This window comes from Tetrao urogallus, assembly GCF_951394365.1.
Source record: "Tetrao urogallus genome assembly, chromosome: 8".
Lineage (NCBI taxonomy): Eukaryota > Metazoa > Chordata > Aves > Galliformes > Phasianidae > Tetrao > Tetrao urogallus.
Window position 1 is genome coordinate 23,638,498 of NC_136821.1, and position 21,655 is coordinate 23,660,152.

A 21,655-nucleotide genomic window follows, 5' to 3' on the forward strand; every position below is an offset into this window, starting at 1 on the left:
CTTATTTTTTAGAAAGTGTTACTTTACGTGTCTGACGCTTAGAAACACTAATGCCATTGCCTCCAAAATAACATATTAGAGGTATATATTTTATATATGCACACATGGTCTATCTCTATTCTCTTTATTTTAAGTAGCCTGGCACATTATTACCAGGTACTTTACCATACTTATTTAAAGTCACTCTCTTGGACAAGACACATTCAACAACAGTTCACAACTGAGTGCAACCAACAGACATACGACAAATACAAGAGCATAAAGAAAGTACTGAAAACAAATCCTTCAAATAGAGTTTCACACTATGCGCACGGGTTTAGAAGAATTAGCAATAAGTAGCCAGGACACTTTACTAAAACTAGACTACTCAAAACCATAGAACTATTTTTTTCCACTTCTCAGTGAGCTACTAACATTCCTACCAACTGCAAAACGCTATTTCCTCTGCCACCTGTATTATTACTTAACAGCTTTTACTCCCTCATATCTGTGCCCATACTATGCACTGGAAAGAAACATCAACTAGGTAAGACAATCAGCTGCCCTCACAGAAATATAATGTTTGACAATAAAAGGTACCAGTAACTTCACCTGATCAGAAATAATATTGATTTGAAACTCTATTTGGGAACTCAACTACCTTAAAACACATTTTTAATTAGTCTACAGGGAACCAAAATTCTTATTTATCGTAAGAACGGTGTCACAGAACATAGAAAGGTTAAATCAGAATAGCATTCTATTAAAAGAAAAAAAAAAAAAAGTGCCACTTCAAATTGTTTCAATGCAAAACACATCTAGAATTCTACAGTACTCTTTCTTGGTTGCTTCCATCTACAGAAATAAATTATTACCAAAACCTGAGGTTTAAAATATTTCTAACAGTGATGGTATGCATTCATGCATTTAAAAACGCATGGATGATTTTGTTGATTTAAAAATCAACAAAAGATTTTCTGAAGTTATCACACATTTTTTGAGAGACTTGGCTTGCAGTTTAAAAAGCTGCTCAGTAATTCAACCATAAACTTTTATTGCTGTACAAAGGTTGACAGCACATTTGGTTTTGCTCTTCGCTAACAACAGGCAGCACAATTTTCCACCCCATTTCACTGTGCACCTGTGCAATGCAGCTACTGAGAGCTCGTCCCAGCAAGAGCACTTCATAGTACTGAACACAGGTACCTGCAGCAACAGCCAAGAGAAAGCAGCAATCAGCTGCGGACCTCTCATCCACCTGCGCCAGTACAACCAATCTCTCTGTTTATCTCAAAGTTCATAATCCATTATTACTCCCTAAAATGCTTTTAAAAATGCTAGAATATAAACAATTCCAAGGATTTACTATTCTACCATCAATTACTTTTCAATTCGCACTACACCTACATAAGGATTCGGAGATCAGGAGTTCTTATACTGTGTTACATTTTAACAAAGTCAGTTCAAATTTAAACAAAAAACAGACTGAAGATGTAAAACAAAGAATTGTTTTTAGCCAGCTATAAATCATAAAGAGAGGTCTGGATGGAAGAAAGAATTAGAATTTTTGAAAGCACAGGACAGTCAAGCATTTTAAATTATTTCATTTTGACCTTGTAGTTAGTTTTAAGACCAAGGCCACAGCATTGCTGATACAGCACATGTTGTTTCAGGAGAGCAGCAGAAAGAACTATCTATTTTGATCACTTAAATGACAGAGTAACTACTGCATTCTTCAAAACTCACAGTGACTTATTCTATTCTTAACTGCCCAAGTAGAACCACTCATCCATATTTCCCCATGAGAGCCACTCCCAAAACCTCCCCTTCACTGCTAAATCCTTTTAGTATCAGTGATATGAGTCATGTTGCCCAATTGTCAATAAACACACGTATAAATGGCAAGCAGAACTGCTGCCTAAGTCATTTCACAAGTGACATGTACAAGTGTAAATCCCTGGGATGGCTGATACGTCTGCCTCACAGAGCTGCTGCAGCCACAAAAACAATGGGGGAGGTGACCTTGTTGAAAATTAACACAGCATAAATACTGCTTTTCAGCAGAATTCCCATTTAGACAGGATTGCTTTTACAGTCGCGTTATATAAAAACATAAAGGACATACAGAGGTCTAAGACCACAAAACACGGTGTTTTCTCTCCACCTCTACTGGGAAAAGGTCACTGTTTTAGCAGCAGTATGCATGACTTCAATCACCACATAAATTCCTTCTTCAAAAGACAACTTCAGGTGTACTGAATATATGTATACTTGCACTTAGGTCTTGAGCCTTCATTGGCTTTAAACCTTGCTGAGTTTACATGGAGTTACAGACAAAAGTAAACCTGCTTAAATAATGCTTGGTAATACATTTACGCTAAGAACTTGTTTATTTTGACATACTGCAAACTAAAACTAGGAGAACAACTCCACAACACGCTGGTCTTCAATTTCAAGACTTTTTAAATTATTTTTTAAACTAGAACTCAGCTTATAGTTATTTTACCCTATACTTTAACACTGGAAAAAATAACTCCAAAAATCTCAAGTTTAGATTTCATTAGTATGACAGTTAATCTCCTGCTCTAGTTCCAAGTTAAATGTGCATTAAAAGATATTCTGCTTGCGTTTCAACATTAAGCATGCAACGTATGTGCTACGGCAGGGGTGAATTTGCTCAAATTAAGCTTACTGTTTCTAGGTTAGGGATTTATTTTTTGTTTCATTGTATGCTTTTAAGAGGTCATTAACCGATTTTTCTTACTTGCCAGGCAGAACAGAAGGAAGGAGGAAAATATCACTGAAAAAGTTTACAGTGCTTAGAAAAGCTAGCAGTTGAACAACAAGAGGTAAACAGCTAAGTCCATACCTCACTGAAGTGACATGGAGGATACAGAGATCATAAGATGCACACAAGAAGAAATGTGTTTAATGTTTAATTTCAAATTATTTCAGTAAAGTCTTACTTGAATAATTAGATGTATATAAGCAATATTGAAGAACTAGAAGCATGTATCCAGTGTTTGTTTTTCCAACTATAATCTCACCTCAGGTAGAAAGGAAATCGCTTGTTTAGCAAATGATTTTCTTTACTCCAGGGTTTTAACTAATGCAGAAGCTCCTTTTGCCTCAAAGCATCATACTAACATCTTAAATTCTGCATGTTCCCCAAACCTCAAGACATCTTTATTATTCCTATATTTAGCCTATATCAATCAGAATATCACTGAAGAGTTTTCTGTTTATTTTTTACTAGAACAACTGTATATGCACTCAGCATTCGAAGGCAAAAGTTAGATGAGTGCATAAGCTAGCAGAATCATCCTCTGCCCCAATTCAAAAAGTGATTTTTAACTACAGCTTTGGATTTCCTGACAAATTCATTAAGATTCATAAAACACAAACAACGTGTAGCAATATTCCACTTATGAACACTGAATTTGTGTTTGCAGAATTAACTTTTTATCATTCTCAAACTTTTTTTTTTTTTTTTTTTTTTTTTTTTAAATTGTATTTTCGCCTCAAAGTAACCAAGAATAATCTAAATCCACGGAAAGCAAGAGGGAAAAAAAGGACACTCCTCTCTTCTAAAGCTCACTTACTGTTAGAGAGTACAGCACCCTCTTCCACAGTGAGAAGCTCACCATGCTAAGGTGGCAGGCCCTTTCTCCACATACTGCCTTCTCCCTTCCCAACTCAATACGGCATTTCCTCTAGCTCCCTGTCACAGCATTTCTATCACATTAATAAGCATGGAAACGCACGTGAAACAGTAGGGTGGTTTTGGGGATTGTGCCTGAGACTGTCTGAGACAATGGTTCACCTGAAATGCTTGAATTATGATGATGATACAACACACAAGAAAACAAGGACACACAAGATTGCGATTTTTACTTTAACTGAAAAGGGAGGAGAAAAATTTACGAAGACCACTCAGTGTCCATCAATCATTTCAAAAGCAGACAGACCTCTTTTCTCAGTCTCAATAGCTCCCATGAATGCAGGTTTGTTTTGTTTCTTTTTTCCCCAAAATCTATGCACCACTCACAAGCTTTTTGCTATTAGAAGACCAAGTCCAACACAGATGATGGCTTCTGAAGGAAAAGTGGAAAGCAGCAGTCACGTTTTAACTGCATCTCAAAGTCACACTGTCCCTTACCAAGAGCTCTTAGAGAAGAGATCTTTCCCCTGCCATCTATTAAGGACAAGAAGGAAGGGAAAGAGATAGACAGCTGTTGTTTATGAACTTCAGTGCAGAAGCGCGTCTACAAACCTCTCCAGAGCCTCCCACATTTGATCAAAATTTACAAGTATTTAAGTGTTGTGCGCTTATCACTGGTACACAGCTAAGCCTCACATAGCTCCTTGTTCCTCATCCCACTCAGAGGAAGTGAAGAGAAGAACTCGTGGTCAGAAATAACAAGAGCTTAACAGATAAATCAAAAGTTGTGTGTGCAAGCAAAGCAAAATAAGTTCATTTATTTGTTACTTCCCATCTGCAGGAAGATGTTTAGTCTTTCCCAGGAAAACTGTTCTTCATTATATACAACAGTTAACTGGGAAGTTAATTCCAAATATCCCTCTTCTTTCTTTGCCTTTTCCCCCAGCTCTTACTGCTACACAGGACATCATATAGCATGAAACAATTAGTTTTGTCCAAAATGTGGAAAATGTATCTCTCTACTTCTGGGAAACCTGCTTTTCCCACTTTTCAGAGAACAACAGAATGGTTGAGGTCAGCTTATTCAACCCTCTACTCAAACAGGGTCGCCTACTGCTGATTCCCCAGGACCATGACCAAAAGGCTACTGAATACTTCCAAGGACTGAGACTTCATAACCTCTCTGGGCAACCTGTGCCAGCACTCAGTAAACTTCAGTGTCTACCTGATGTTCAGAGGGAACCTCCTGCATTTCAGCACATATCCATGGTTTCTTGTCATGTCCCAGTGAAAAAAAGCCCACCTCCATCCCATATTATATACTTCCTTCAAGTATTTGTAGACATTGATGTGATCACCCCTGAACTTTCTCAGCTTTTCCCCTTAGAATAAAAGCTTCAGTCGCTTCTTCAGCCTCAGAATCTTCTAATGGGCTCCATTCACTATCTCCATAACTATCATACATTGGAGAATCACCCCAGTGGGTGCGGCCACCCCAGTGCTGGTTAAATGGAAGCATCATATTCCTTAATGTGCTGGCAACATTCCTAATCTAACCTAGGATACTGTTAGCTTTCTTTGTGGCAAGGGCACACTGCTGGCTCACTGTCAAGATGATGCCCACCAAAACCCCCAGGTTCTATTTTGCCATGATGTTTCTCAGTTGGGCAGCCCCCAGCATACACTGGTACCTGTGGCAGTTCCTCCCAAGCTGCAAGACTTCACACTTCCCCTTAACGAACTTCACAAAATTCCTGTCAGCCCACTTCTCCAGCCTGTTGAGGTTCCTTCGAATAGCAGCATGACCATCTAGTATATCCTCCCTTCCTCCTAGTTTTGCTAAGGGTATGCCCTACCCATCAACCAGATCATTAACAAAGATGTTAAACAGTACTGGACCACTACTGAATCCTGCAGTGCACCACTGGGTACTGGCCTCCAATTAGACCTCATACCATTTTGAAGGCATACTTCAATGTAAGACAGAGGAGAATCTTATGCAACAAGGACATATGTTATGCTGTCTCCCTGAAAAAGTGCCTATACTAGGCTTGACAAAATCAGTAGTGATTTCAGAGTGGGGAAAAAAAAAATAGTGCAAAGGATTTCACTTACACAGATTCAGTAACAAGCACATCTGAACCAGACTGACCTGAGATGCATGAAGATCACTTCGCAGCTGATTTATTCTAAAGTCTGGAGGGATTACACAGTGTAGTAACCAAAACCTACAAAACCAGGGCAATCTGCACTTATAACAAGATTATTTCCCTTTCAGGTCAACGAGAAAGACATTACTAGACATTTTCTGAAGATGCTGACATTCGTATCTGCAGCTTTACATCACTAAATCACCATCACCTGTCTTCCTGAATGTAGTCTAAGTTTCACATACATCAGAACAGTTAAATAACCGATAACTCAGAAATGTGACATGCAATTTTATTTCCCATTTGCATGTCCTAGGCTAGAATATATTCTGAATACTCTCCCAAAAATATTTGTGTCTGTGTTGCTCTGTATTTCATAGCCATAAAGAATTACAGACTTCAAAATCTATAGCTTAGTTAGATGGCTTACTTCCAAACAAGCCTGAAGCTTAGACTTTAAAGATTAATTGCTTTGTTTTCAACATTCTGTAATTTATCTCACTGATATATATTCACTTCTGTTTCACAAAAAAAAAAAAAAGAAAAGAGGGTGGGATGTGGGGTAAATGCTGTGAGCAATAAAGCACAGAACTACATTTAAAAATAAAGAGACCAGCACTATGAAAAGATATATATATTTTGGGGGGGGGGCTGTAACCTTCCATGTGCTGCAAAATGAATTGTGTCTAGGCACGAATGCAAAGCAACAGGAACCTAGTTCATTTCCAGAATTTTTAAAAGGAGTTACATTATCAGAGAACAAGATTTATATTTCTTTCTCAAAATCTCCTTATTCTGAATATAAGGAGTAGATAAATGAAGGGGAAGAATACAAGAAACAGTAAGACATAAAACAACTAATTGGCAGGCCAGAGCCACCAGATTAGAGCTGTAATGTGATCATACATTTAACAGATCTAATACCTAAGTACAATTGCAAGTAAAAGCCCTATTTCTTAAGATGGCATCTCTCATAATGAGGCTTATCTAACGTCACAACAATGTCACTTATCCACCATATTTGAAAAGCTGTGGCAGTCCAGTGACTAGAAAAAGAGGAAGATAACCCCTATTTTTAAAAGGGAAAAAAGAATACTTGAGGAACTACAGGCCAGCCAGTCTCACCTCTGTACTTAGCAAGATCACGGTGCAGATGATCCACAAGGCACAGGGAAAACAGAGAGGTGATCAGAGGCAGCCAGGAAAGCATCACCAAAGGCAAAACGTGATTGACAAACTCAGTAGCCTTTACATCAGGATTACAGCATTAGCGGAAAAGAGCAAAGGATGAGGCCTACCTGGACTGCAAAGCATGCAATGCTTTGCACCACACAACATCCTTCTCTCTAAAACGGACAGATGTGGATTCAATGGACATGCTGCCTGGTGGATAAGGAATTGACTGGATGGCCAAATTCAAGGTGTTGTGGCCAAAGGCTTCACGTCCAGATTGAGTGGGATCAGTGATGAGCAGCGTTCCTTGGAGGTCTGTACTGACTGGTATTGTTTAACATCTCTGTCAGTGACATGGACAGTGGGACTGAGTGTACTCTGGACAACATCAAGCTGAGTGGTGCAATTGATATGCCCGAAGGAAGGCATGCCATTGTGAGGGATCTCAACAGACTTGAGAGATAGAGAGAGATAGGTCTGTACAAACATGCTGTTCAACAAGACCAAGTGCAAAGCCCTGCACCTGGGTCGGTACAGTTCCAAGCACAAATACAAGCTGGACAGTGAGGAGGAGTTGGAGGTTTTTGAGATGAAGAACAGAATTGTTTTCTGGAGAACCCATGGATGCCTTATCCCTGGAAGTGTTCAAGGTCAGGTTCGATGCAGCTTTTTGGCAACCTGATCTAGTGGAATGTAATCACTGCTCATAGCAAGACAGTTGGAATTAGATGACTGTTAAGGTCCTTTCCAACATAGACCATTCTATGATTCTACGAATCATATCATTTTACTAACAAAACTTCTGTCTACAGGAGGTCAGATGGGAACCACTAAAGGTATTCACACCAGAACTGTATGCTCGATAGTCAGTAGAGGGCTCAGCTATACTAAGATAATCCTATGCTGAGTTAACAAGAAATAGTATCCTTAGAATGTCAGGAAAATCATCATAAGCACCTGACTCAAAGGGCTTTGAAGCCAAATAAGACAAAGGTTTAAAAATCCAAAAAATTAACTTCACGAGTATTGTTAGAACTACTCATACAAAGTAGTTTGTGCTCACATAATCTGATAGACTTGATATTTTGTCTTTTTTTTTTTTTTTTTTAAATAAGCCTGAAGTTCCATATGGTAACCAATACACATTCAGTATTTAAATAACCTAAAGGGAAGATATGAAAACAGATGGAGGCAAAAAAAATATTATGGCTTCTGTTTGTGTTGCAACAAAGCAAGATTTGCTGGCTTGATGGCTGTTTGCTTCGTTACTGATGCTAGAGTTATGGAAGTGTGTGTATATATTGATGGAATGGGGGAAGCTGACAGGCTAAAGGGAAAGTAGCATAGACTTGAGGTTTAGAAGAAACAGTCACAAAAGAAGAAAACTATGTGGCTTCATCTGCTATTTAGAGAGCCAAAAACTGTTGCACAAGATGCACACTGGGCATTCTGGGAAGAATCTTCAGATATCTAAGGAAGCAGTATTTCCAAACTTTTATTGGAAAATACAAACTACTTCAGCTAATCAAACATTCTCTCTATTGTTTTGAAGTGATAAAATCTACCTTGGCAAATTCAGGTTTGTTCAAGATATTTTTTTTTCTCCATGTCATCTTTTAGAAAAATAACACAAGGAGTGTTAGATAAGTAGGTAAATAGCATCAGACATATCTGACACTTCAGATATCGAACAAAGTTTTCTCACCAATGTGAAAGTGCATACACTTCATCTCAGCATGCTTTTTGTTTGTTTTTCATCTGGGAGATTTTTGGCTTGCTCTATCTCTCCTAATCTAGTTTCAAAGGGAAACACATATGAAAATTGCAACTTTTAAATTGAACCAGAGGAAATGATCAGCAATTTGTGGACTCTTAATAGATCACTGACCCATAAGGAAAATGTATTTATGATCAGGCTTTGTCTACACCTGGCTCACTATACCATTGTCTTATTATAACACTATCACCCTATATTATATCTAAATTGCCTTTTTTTAAAATAAATTAATTCTATTACTTGCTACAGTTTATCTTCATAAAGCGACTGAGCTTCCGTACAGGATACTAGTGCATTTTAACAGCACAGAATACTCTCACCTATGTTCTACCACTGCAGCTCTTCTTTATTTTCTTAAAGTATTGAATGGGAATAGGAACAAAACAGCTCCTAGCTCAGTATGTTTCCTTTGTAGCTAACACATTTTTAACCTGCTGATATAATTATTAAGTATTTGCCAAGAAACTGAACACTTTGATAAACGTGCAAAGACAATAAAATGCTCTTCAAAAACACCTTGGGCAAACAGGAAAATAATCTAAGTAAATGCAAAAGTTCCTGGAAAGGGCAGGGGTGGGAGGAGTACAGCATACCGCAAAAGCTACTTTCTACATAGGAACAGTCACATGCAGGTGGAAAGAAGAAGCATCACCTTGGTCAGCAAGTGAGAAGGCTTTCCTGCAATGTTTCTCAGAAGGAGGGAGGTTTCCCTGTCCAAATAGGAGTGCTTGTTCAGAAAGAAAGAGAAAGAACATAGGTCAAAAGTAGTCAGTAATTTTATAGCATATTGACTACAGAAGATAAGCAGAGTTTAAGGGGAAAAAAAACAACACAATGCACCTACATCTTCTGTTCTTTTCCCTCCCATAAAAATGTGAACATTCCCAAATAATACAAACCTAACACTCATATAAAAGCAGTCACACTAAGAGGACACAAGTTTAATCAACTTTCTCTGAACAAAAGGTCACGGAATAGAATTAAGAGCTTTGCTTACCTGCTACTGGTTTCTTTTCTGCAAGAAACGACTTATTTTTAAAGAACATTCAGAACAAAAACATTCATTTGTCAAAAATCCTGTACAGTCCTGTAAAATTGAAAATTCTGCTTCTGCTGTACAAAGTTACTAAAAGCTGGTCACATGGAGGCAAGGAACTGGTTCCATGCCTTCTATGCTGACTATTACTTTAAAAGATGTCACCATAAATAATCTAAACTTTACTGACAACTAAGCTTTTTTTCCCCACCTTTTTTTTTTTTTTTTTTTTTTTTTTTTTTTTTTTTTTAAAATAACGCAAGTTTCTCAGAAAATACACTTTAAACTGTACAAAAAGGAAACAAAACAAGCAGCAACCTGTAAGGAACGTTTCTTAAACATAGAAATTGAAGAATAACAGAGTTAGAGGGATCATCATCTGCAGCATCTATTACAGAACAGCAAAATCATCAGCTCGGTCTACAGAATTTCAGTCACAATTCTGCTGAGGAAATCAGATTGATACGTGGTATTAAACAAGAATATTGAATGTATCTCACATACCATCACTACACTGCAAATTTCTTCCCTTGTGGCTGCATGTCTCAGCTGTTACTACCATGTTGATTGATTTTACCACGTAGAGAGAGACAAGTTCAAGCAATTCTTTCAAAGACTTTCTGGATGGACTTCTAATCACTGATCACAATCTCTGACAAGTTGCATCACTTTTTCTTAATGAATTGTGCAGTAGGGTAAAAAGAACATTACAGTGCACATTCACAACCTCTTTCCTAGGGTTTAGTATAAGGAATATCTATTTAAAAGCAAATACCATTTCCCAGAAAATACTTATCCAACAGAGAAGCTTAAGGGAGATAATTTAACCTTTGTCCTATCACTGTTCCTTTTGGCTGTTCCCATCTTATATTGAAGAACAGCACCATATTTATCCAGTAATAAGTTTTTATTCTATTCTAATACTGCTTTGCTAGACTTGCAACAAAATATGAAAACAGATAACCACAGTAAAATTATTTGGCTGTTAAGAATAATGGTCCTTCATAAGAATAAGTATTGCCAATAAAATGCGTAGTCTGAGCTGGAGAGAAACATATAGAATCATGCACATGCATCTTTTGACAATGTCTTGACAAATTCCTTACTTCTATGTAACACATTTCTACAGTACTCCAGATAACCAGAAGTTAGAATGATTAGATGGAGTAAAGCAAACCAGCTGAGTTCTGAGATATTACATAGCTTGGCTAAACATGTGCATATCACTTCAAATGTTTGATCTACATAAACCCAGAGAAAAAAAAAATTAGTTCATGCAGTAAGCAGACAGGGATTATAAACAAAGTTTCCTTTAAAAAAAAAAAATTAGAGGATGTTTCATTTTGGAACAATGTGCTATTCCTTTACAACTGCAATTGTAAAATATTTTGTCTATTTTAGAGGATGGACCAGATCAAATGCCAGAGGGGAACTGATGCTGCCTTTTAATACAGGCTTCCCAGGAATACTCCATTGTTCAGAGGTAGATAAATATTCTGTTCAAAGGAGGGCAACAAAGCTGGTGAGGGGTCTGGAACACAGGCCATATGAGGAGAGGCTGAAGGAGCTGGGAATGTTCAGCCTGGAGAAGAGGAGGCTCAGGGGAGACCTCATTGCTCTCTATAACTTCCTGAAGGGAGGTTGTAGTGAGCTGGGGGTCGGCCTCTTCTCCCGTGTCATTAGTGATAGGACCAGAGGGAATGGCTTCAAGCTACGGCAGGGGAGATTCAGGCTGGACATGAGGAAGTATTACTTTTCAGAAAGGGTGGTCAGGCACTGGAACGGACTGCCCAGGGAGGTGGTGGAGTCACCGAGCCTGGGGGTGTTCAAGGAAAGATTGGATGTTGTGTCGAGGGACATGGTTTAGTGGGAGCTATTGGGAATAGGTGAACGGTTGGACTGGATGATCTTTCAGGTCCTTTCCAACCTTGGTGATCCTGTGATTCTGTTATAATGCCATAAGATAATATGACTACACTGAACCACGATGAGGATCTAAATGGCTCATCCCTCCTCCCTACTCCTAAAGTTCAAATTTAAATCAAAGTTCTGACAACATAAATGCCTAATTTCTATAAATAATCTTCTGTCCAAAGTACTTTCCCTGACAAACAAATAACACCAATAAAATCTAGGAAAACAAAGCCAAAACATGAATTACTACTTGAGAGACCTTCTTGGTCATCCACTGTGAAACCCATCCAGTGTCCTTCCACCTGCTCCCACCGCAACATTGGGATCTCATGTCCTGGCACAAAGTTGTCTCTCTCCCAGCACATTTTAATAGTAACTCATATCTAGTTAAACCAGCTGGTGGCACTCTTGTGCCACTAATTTGAATTTAATTGATGACAGCTAAGAAACGCAATGAGACTTTTTTTTAAAAAGCCTACCTCTTTCACCAGGAACCAAACTTAAATAAGGAAAATACAGAATGCAGTGAGCAGTGTCTGATAAAAACCTCTACGCTCACAAAACTTTCTTAAAAAGGAAACTACCACAGTTTATGACTACATCAGTATATTGAATTCTTTAGACAATCAGCAGAAACAGCTAGAATACACTATTTTTAAAACAGAACTCAAGAATTGTATTTTATTTTTTTGTATATACACATACACACTTTTTTTTAAACGCTGTCCCAAAAAGAGTACAAAGAGGGGAAGGGAGAACCAAATTTTTTCTTTGCAAATTCTTTGAGATTGTGTTTTCATGTGGGACATATATAAGAACACACATTACAAAGTGATTAATATATAACTTAAAGATTTCATTTCATGCCTTCCTTTGCAACGGACTGCCAGGAACAATTATGCTTCCAAAGAAAAGAAAAAAACTTTTAAGTGTATTTCAAGTAGGCTCCTCTAATTATCTAGAAAACAGGTAATGATCAACTTCAGATTGAGAAAGTCTAACTTTAACAATGTACTTAGTGTGCTATCATAGTACCAGAGGATTCAAATGAAGTTATTAATGTGATTTTTTATATTACAGGCAAATTGATACAAATGCCAACAAACTGAAACTATACATAGATGTGACAGTAACTTACAGGAGTCATTTCAGCTTCCTCTTCTGAAGAGTTAATGGGATGCTTGGACTGATTAATGGAATGTCCCACAGAGAGAGAGTAAAAAAGCAGGAAAATGAGGAGGAAAAAATGCAAAAGGAAAAGAGGGGAAAAGAAAGGGGAAGAAAAGAAAGCCTTTATTCTCAGTCAGGAAAGGGAATAAAAAAAGCGATGACAATTAATGAAATTAAAGGAAACCAAACTACATTTAAAAACTGCAGTGTCCCTTATGCCAATTTCTTACAAATGATCAATGACTTCAATCAGCCATGACTCAAAGACGAGATTCAGGTTTTTTCTCATCCTATTGGAAGGGAAAGAGATCGGATGCAAGGAAGAGTGGAAATCATCATTAACTTAAGATAAAACACTGCAGTAAAACATTTGTAGACACACACAAACAAACCCAGGTAGTCCTTGTCCAAGGAGAATGCTAAATAACAGCTGTGTGTTAAAATCTCTAAATAAAACAACACAACAGCCTGTCACTTCGTATACTTTCTGCATCAATTTCTTCATACTAGGAAGTAACATAAATATGCTTTAGTGACAATTAGTAGACATAACAAGAAAAAGCAGATACAGATTTACCTCTTCTTCAGCTGGATATACTACTCTAGACCCAAGCACCCTCGTACCATTATTTATTTAAAAAAGAAATGAAAGCATTTTTCTATTTCCCTAATTTTTTTTCTTAAGAGTAAAGGTTGCAGTGTCTTTGGATAGGATATATGCGTCTCCTAAAAGTCAGTGTCTAAAGTGTCTAAAGATTTCCAGTGTGGCACTCAATGCTTACCCCTTTCTATCAAAGGTACAGATATTTATTTCAGGCACATTAATTTTGCTAACTTAGTTACCGAGTTAGGGATTGATAGATACAGAAATGAAAAGGAAGTTGCAGCTTATTCTTATCAAAACGCCAGAAAAAGAATACAGACACTTAGAATGATAGAATCATTAAGGCTGGAAAAGGTCACTAAGATCATCTGGTCTTACCATCACTTCGAAACTAATGTTGCACCATTACAGAGCAGAATTGTCTGACATTTCCATACATACAACGTATTTTCAGCTCTTTAAACACATTTTGCCAAGCTATAACCAAGACAGAAATTTTCCATGATGGTTTACTATTAAAGGATAGTTACTATTAATTCCTTCAAAACAGAATTATTTTTAAGGCTTTAATACCTCTGTATGCCTGACCATGAAATGGATTGTTGTCAATGACATCCTCAAAGACCATTATTCTGCTGGTCCATGGGAACTTAACTAAATTTTTCTGAGCAGGAGCCTTCAGAATTAAAACTGTAATCTACAAAGCCTTACTGAAGCCCAGTCCATCACAATTAAAAACCTCAAGGCTGAATTCTTTCATATGGCACTGCCCAGTCTTTCAATTGAGCTGCAAACAACTAACCATGAACAAAAGATTGGCCAAGTTCAGGAATGCTTGGGCCACGGTTGGGAGAGTACCAAAAACTGCAGAATCTTCTTACAACTGCAATGCCTGGCTGCTGCAGAGCATATTGGAGCCAGACACTGGAAGTGACAATCCAGAACTATTACTCTGCACTCCCAAGTGGCCAGCCCTCCTGGAACTTGTGCAACTCCATCTCACAACAGGCAATTGGAATTTCCTAACTCCAAATGTTCAGTTTAGAAGCTGTTTTTTTTTGCTGTTGTTGTTTTTGTTACTTTTTTTTCCTCTGAACTGTATCAGGAGTAAAAAAAATGAAATAAAATCTAATCTACAGCACATATTGCTTAACTGTTATGGATCCTTATAACTTTATGTCAGTTCTGACTATTATAGCATAATCCTACTGAAATATGCTGCAATTAAAGAAACAAGTCTGCAGACATTCCACATCAAGAAACTGCTGAACTATGCGCAGGAGAAGCACTATTTGTTCATCTATGTGCCTCTCAAGAGAGAGAGCAGACATTGTAAAGGTTTCTTGTTGTACACAAACTCCTTGGGAAACACAGGAGGACAGAGAGAAAGGATTGTAAATGCTGGTAAACAGTTCAATTTTAGTTTCACTACCAGCGAAGAACTTTAAGGCAGAACTGCTTCAGGAGTCAATTCTAACCTTCCTCAACCATAGGCTCATGCACCTCTCATGTGGTCAACAGCAATTTTGACCACATCATCCAAGAGATCAGGGAACAACGCAGAAGGATTATTTTTCAGGGAGACCACGAGCTGATACAAATCACTGGGCAGCTGCACAAACACTAGTGCCAACACAAGGTGGGGCAAGACTATCTAACTCAGCAACAGCACAAATCAAAATGAGCATAAACTGAACATGAAATCCCAAATAAAATATGTCTGCGGGAAAGAGGTTTCAAGCAGTGGAATTTTCCCAAAAGAAAAAACATAGGAGGAAAAAAAAAATAAGGTGAAATGTAGCTTCATGGAAAACAGTTGTCTGTCCTGTCCAAAAAGAGATGTTTACTTAAGCGGAACACTGAAAGGAAGGATAAAAGCCCACAAACTTTACTACAATTGACTGATGAAGGACTGCTTTAATTACAGGAATAATTATGAAGACATCACACCATGGATGATTTTACTTACAACACAAGAAAACAAGACAAAGCAGTTAAGAAACCCGAGGAATGTGTAGCTTTTTTTTTTGTTTGTTTGTTTTTACACTATGCAGTAACATTTACTTATCTTCCATGTTTGTTGACAACTAAACTATACCTCAGTTCTAAAAAAACTTATTATAGACATCAAGTCATCAAAAATTCCATCACTAGAAGACAATGGATATGCATAGCTGGGGAGCTGTTCACCCTTTCAATTAGGAGGGCACAGGACATATGCAAAAAAAAAAAAAAAAAAAAAAAAAAAAAAAAAATCTGAAAACAATTAAATGATAAGAACCCACTAATATGGATGCTCTAAAACCTAGAAGAACTTTTAAGAACATGAGATTAATTAAAATGTTCAACATAAAGAAATGTAATCAAGGCTGTAAGTCTGGTTAATTAAAAACAAAACGTATGCAATTCTATTCACAGGCAGTCATCATTATACTGTTAGGGACTGAACACCAACCAGCATGCACAATACTGATGCAGCTAGAAGATCACTTCTCAGCTGTTTCATCAGAACACAGTCTTACTCTGTGGGTTCAAACTCCTTTGCTAATAAGACAAACCCTAGCTTTTGTCCTATATCATAACAGTATATGCAACTGAAGCAAACTGCATAAATTCCTTTGTCCTCTTAGATTTTAATGCCCCACAGTTGACTGCTCTGTTCTCAGTTTTTGTCATCTGTTCCAAATTTGATTTTTGGCAATCCGAATTAAAGACAAACAAGTCATCTGTTGCATATTTCCTACAGATGTGATATTTCTGTTCCCTAGTCTAATTATAAGTTAAAAAAAAAAAAAAAAAAAAAATTATCTTTGATTATCTTTGTTTCAAGTAGAGTGGTATATCTACAAAAAAAATGTACAGTTTCAAAAGCTCCACTAAATCACAGCTTGTAGTTTCCAGTGAATGTACTGCTCTACAACAGAAATAGAGTACAACTCCCACCAGCGTTTTTGACAAAATTTGGTACCATCATAGTGCAAGCACGAGAATTTCCAAACCCAGGTCTATTGGCTTCTTCTGAGATGTATGTTGTCTACATATACTTTGTCACTGATCAGGTTTTGCTTCCTCTTGTAGATTAATCAATTAAGAGTTCTAGCCTCTAATCAAGCATTTTCTCAGCTTGTCTGTACTAACGTTCTATTTTTTTCTTAGTAAACTCTGCCACAAAAACAAGGATCTCTCTAAAACTGTGGAATCTAAATGAAGTCAATGAGATCTATTAAAAAAAAAAGTTTCTGAGGCAGTACCTGGTTTAAACTGCCTTCCACAACTGACAGAAGTCAGTGATGGTGATTTCTCTAAGCAATGCATGTGAAGACGAAAAAGAAGAAGCTAAAAGGATAACAAAGACCACTGGACTGCAGATAAGAAGAGCATCCCTTTAGCATTATTCATCAAAACAGCACACATACACCATCCTCCACAGAAGCTGGTAACTAGAAAGTGGAGAATGATGAAGCTTGAACTGTGTGCCTTCATCTTAAGACGTCACAAGAGCTGCACCTGAGAAACTATTAAGCATCTGATATCTTCAGAAGAAGATAAAGGAAGAAAGAATGAGAATATTAAAGGCAAATTTTTACTGATAAAGCACTACTTTTCCGGAGACAAACAAAGGGCTACCATGAAAGTTTCTGTGCAAATCAACAGGCAGCAGAGGCAGCTGATTCGGTAGTCCAAAGAAGACTCCAACACCACAGAACAGCAAAGAAGAACAATGTTTAGGTATAAACAATGCCTTTTGTTTTCAGTGTTGTGGTTTTAGCTACGACAGAGTTAATTTTCTTCACAAACACTCATCTATGGTGCTGTGTTTTGCGTTGTTGATGGTGTTGAGAAAATGCTGTTTTTGCTGAGCAGAACTAAGGACTTCACAGCTTCTCATGCTGCCCTGACAGCAAGGAACTTGGAGTGCACAGAAAACTGGGAGGGGACAGAACTACAACAGCTGACCTACACTAACCAAAGGGATATCCCATATCACTTGGCACCATGCTCAGCAATAAAAGCTGGGGTACAGAATGAGGAAGAGAGGGAAGTTTGAAGTGACAGTGCTTGCCTTCCCAATAACTGCACACAGTGAGCTCTGTGACTGAACACCCACCAACTGATGGAAACTAGCAAATGAATTCCCTTTTTTGCCTTCACACATTGTTTTTGTTTTTACTTAGCAAACTGTCTTTAACTCAATCCATGAGTTCTTTCATTTTTACCTTTCTAATTTTCACCCCTATTCCACTCAGCGAGAATGGGCAGCAACTGAGTGGTCAGGAGCCGCCGGCCAGGGTTAAACCTGATGATGGTAACAAAATAACCCATAACTGAAGGTTTTGTGCTGATAGCAACTTTGCTAGCCAGCTGCATCAAAGTACACAAGTATACTATTCCTTTTCCTTTTCCTGTTCTGTTCTTTCTGGGGAAGAAATTTTTAAGCTTAATCATCAGTGTCAGGGAAATCTGACTAGAAATCTCAGAAGGTAAATATATTCTTCCTCCTTTTACACTAACCAGCTTCCTGCTACAATTTCATGAGTCTCCTCCTACATGGAAAACATTGCACAAGTTCTAAATTTGCAGCCTGATGAAATCATGAAATCAACCTGATACACCGATCACACAATCAAGACCTACCAATACAAAGATAATGTTTATATCCTTATTTCTCTTTCACTTATTTTAATTTGACAAACAAAAAATCCACACAATTTTAGCCACATTTCTGTGCAATACAACACTTTTAGTAATCACACAGAAAACATGGCCCACAATACTCTGTTATGGTTAGAAAAGCTTCTGTACTCCTTTGTGTGGAAACTAAAATAACCCACATGAGAATCAAGGCAAAATGGCTGTGAAACACAAACTTCGTTTTTCCTTATATCCATTCCAAATTTTCTACTTTATCCCACAGGAGTTTCTGGCCAATACAGATTATGGTCTTCTCCAACCTTGGTGATTCTGTGATTCTATATGGGAAATACTGTGATAGGTGGATGATTGGACTGGATGATCTTGGAGGTCTTTTCCAACCTTGATGATTCTATGATTTATATAAATGTACAGTCAGCTAAATTATTATTACGTCAAATTAGAAGTTATCTTCGTATGCAAGTCAGGATCTCTAGTTATGCCAATTGGGTTACAAAGAACTATATCATGTTCGGAGGGAGGTGGTGAGGGATGCTGTACTGAGTCAGACCAGATGGCAGACTTCAAACTTATCTGTGATGCCTTCATTAAGCATATGCAGGACAGTAACAATGACTGATCATGAGCAGGCCTTTTTTTTTATTATTTTTATTTTTAAATCATCAGACGTCTTGCTAGCTATACAAGCAGGATCAACACAGTTCTCTATTCTTTCCCCACTACTTCCTTCTCCTTTTGATCTACCACAGCTCACTGCAAAAACAGAATTTCTGGTAGCAGGGGTACAGAAGGAATGGAGGGCAGAAACAATTAGCACTGGAAGGTGAAGGGGACAAGTTACTCATGCAGCCATCGCTTCCTCTTCCTTATTCTTGCTACTGCTACACTCATTCAGTTCTACGTTCATGTAAAATATCTGATAAGCAGAAATTAACATTTAAAGTGGATGCCACTCATTATAGATTTACAAACATGGAAGATGAAAAGCAACCTATCAATTTAAAAAGAATACAGTTGGAGCACGGATTTGGGAATTAGTTTTGTGGAAAACAATTTCAACTGAGTAAAAACTGCAGGGGACAGAGCATTGAGAAGGTGGAAGCAACTTTTCTCACTCAGCAATGCTGAGTGATAAGAGCACAAGTGCAGACAGACAACACTTAGTACCACCAACAAAAAATCTTGAGACTACAGAAGAAGCCTTCGAAGTCATTAACATTCACAGTATCCAAATAGGTAACATTAAGAATCATTAAGAAAGGAAAAAACAAATAATTACGGCTACAAATAAAACTGATTTTAGACAATTCAGGGAATTTCAGTCAACTCCCCTGGAAGCAGCACACACAAATTCAGGACATTGTGAACCAACAAGGATGGTCCTGGTGAACAGGATCATTGAGAGTCACTATTTGTCATGATGCTACTGCATTTTCCATAACATGAAGTCCATACACGACAGACTGCTAGGACAAGTAAGAACGCAAGTGCCATTCCTACTGCTCAGTCAAGAAGATTTGAAGAATCCATTACCATGAACAGATATACTCCCTCTAGCTCTTGCTTACACACTCCCCCCCTTCCCCCCCCCCCCCAAGTATCTGCACACATCAGCAATCCTCCCTCATTCCCTCTCATTTTTGGTGGCTATAGAACTGCAGATCTTTACATAATATCTATCACTATTATTGGTCAGAAAGGGTGCCAGAATATCCATGACTTTAGTCATGCCAGTGCGTGGTCGTTCCTTCACAGCATTTCCCTACATTTCCAGGCCAAGTGGCTCAAACACATTGCAGAACTATTTTCCAAGATAGAATACTGAAGTTAGTAACTACAAAGCTTAATCTTCTTTTTCAGGCAAGCACAGAAGTCCTCTATTTTACTTATGTTATTCCCTTCCTCTAGTGATTCCTATAAAACTAAGTTGTGGAAGACAATTTCTATTATTATTATTTTTAAATTATTATTATTTATTTTTAAGTCCTTACACTGCCTGGAGAGGACAGAGTGGATCAGTCAAAAGGGTAGAGCTGCCAAGTCACTGACTCTTTGACAAGAACCATAGCAGCAAAGAATTGTAAAGGTCAGCTCAAGACCAGAAAGGCCACAAGGAAGACAGGCAAAAAGAAAAGAGCAAACTTAAAGTATTTGGTGGGAATAACAAATTAAAAATGCATCTGCTAAAGCCATGAAGTATAGCTTCTCCCAGTTTCTCCGTAATAATAATAATAATAAAAAAAAAAACCAAGTGGTTTTAGTGTTTTGCTGGTTTTCTTTTCCCCCACATTGGCAGCAGGTCCTCTCCCAAAGCTACTCCCTCGGGTTGAATGATGTCCTCCATTAGAAACAGTACAACCGAATCAACTATGTGGGTGAGAGGACAGAATTCAGTCTTACAAGGGAAGAATGTTTCAGTTCACAACCTAAACATGAAGATTAATAGAGTCCTAAGCAATAGTTTTCAGCCACTAAATGAACAAAAGAAAAAACTCCCTTGTTGATGCCCAGTGATTCTACCAACCCAGTGATTCTACAAACCCAAATCCTTAGGTTTCTGGCCCACTTATAACACTACTTTGACTGAAAAACCACCACCACTGAATCTGCCAAAACTCCGAACAAATTTCATTTAGCCAGATCACCAGCACTGAGACAAGAAAAACATCCTCATACTAGAAGTCCCATCAAGTAAGAGATTTTATATTGAGTAGTTAAATATAAATTCTAAAGCTTGCTGTAAAATCTCTCAGATAAATACTTTCCTCAGACTACTGAAATTAAGATGACAGCTCAGACAGTGTGGAACAAAGCAATACTGTTGATCACTAGAAAGGTTTTCGCTCTCAAGTAGAGAGCAGAATTTGGCTCTCAAATTAACACCACTTTCTGGTTACCTCCCTTGAAGGAGTCATTCTTAGCAGCTTATCTGAGCAAAGAAACAATAGCCACATTCTTCCGAGAAGCAATCACCTAGTTTACAAAGACAGCTCTCAAATGCCTCTAAAGCTTGTGGGGGGTGGAGGGGGGGGGGGAAGTGTTGAGCCTCTAAGTCAATGACTAAAAGAGCTCAGAAAGCAACTGAGAAAGCAACTGCAACACTTGAAGCAATATGGATTAGCTTCCTGTGAAGACAAACTTCTGGAACCGTGCCTATTGATTCAACAACATCCAGTCACACAGGCGGAGCAAGTGGTTTGCTGATCCTTTATTCCATGCAAAGAATTGAAAAATGGGAGACTGGAAGGGTAACCTTATTGATGCCTCAGCATATCACTTCTTAAAAAAGAGAGGCTGATATCTAGACTGATACCTGCAAAAATCAACTACCAAGAACAGCTTAAATTTTTAATAAGTGAAATAAAGATTTCTTATACCATGCAACTCACTGAAGAGAGGAACTCAAGAAATAGAAAAGTCATTTTAGCTCGAGGAGAGTGCATTATCATACGAAGTTAATCATTAAAAGAGATATCTCCATGACTGTCAGCATGACTGTCAGGGATCCAAAAGAAAAGTAAGTCTTATATCACAGAAA

At 37.8% G+C, this 21,655-nt stretch overlaps 1 protein-coding gene across 4 annotated transcripts in view; it reads right to left on the reverse strand.

The window, feature by feature from the left end:
• RAPH1 (Ras association (RalGDS/AF-6) and pleckstrin homology domains 1) overlaps nucleotides 1–21,655 on the reverse strand; it is a gene marked incomplete at both ends in the record, with an annotated part of 45,072 nt that overhangs the window by 16,522 nt on the left and 6,895 nt on the right. The window contains 2 exons of one of the 4 annotated variants that reach the window (XM_079538905.1): nucleotides 9,393–9,467; nucleotides 12,829–12,909. The exons of 1 other annotated variant lie outside the window; for it this stretch is intronic. In XM_079538905.1, the coding sequence (XP_079395031.1) occupies nucleotides 9,393–9,467; nucleotides 12,829–12,909 (156 nt within the window). Of the gene's footprint in view, nucleotides 1–9,392; nucleotides 9,532–12,828; nucleotides 12,910–21,655 lie in introns of all 4 variants that reach the window. 2 more of the 4 variants (XM_079538907.1, XM_079538906.1) reach the window with 2 other exon arrangements.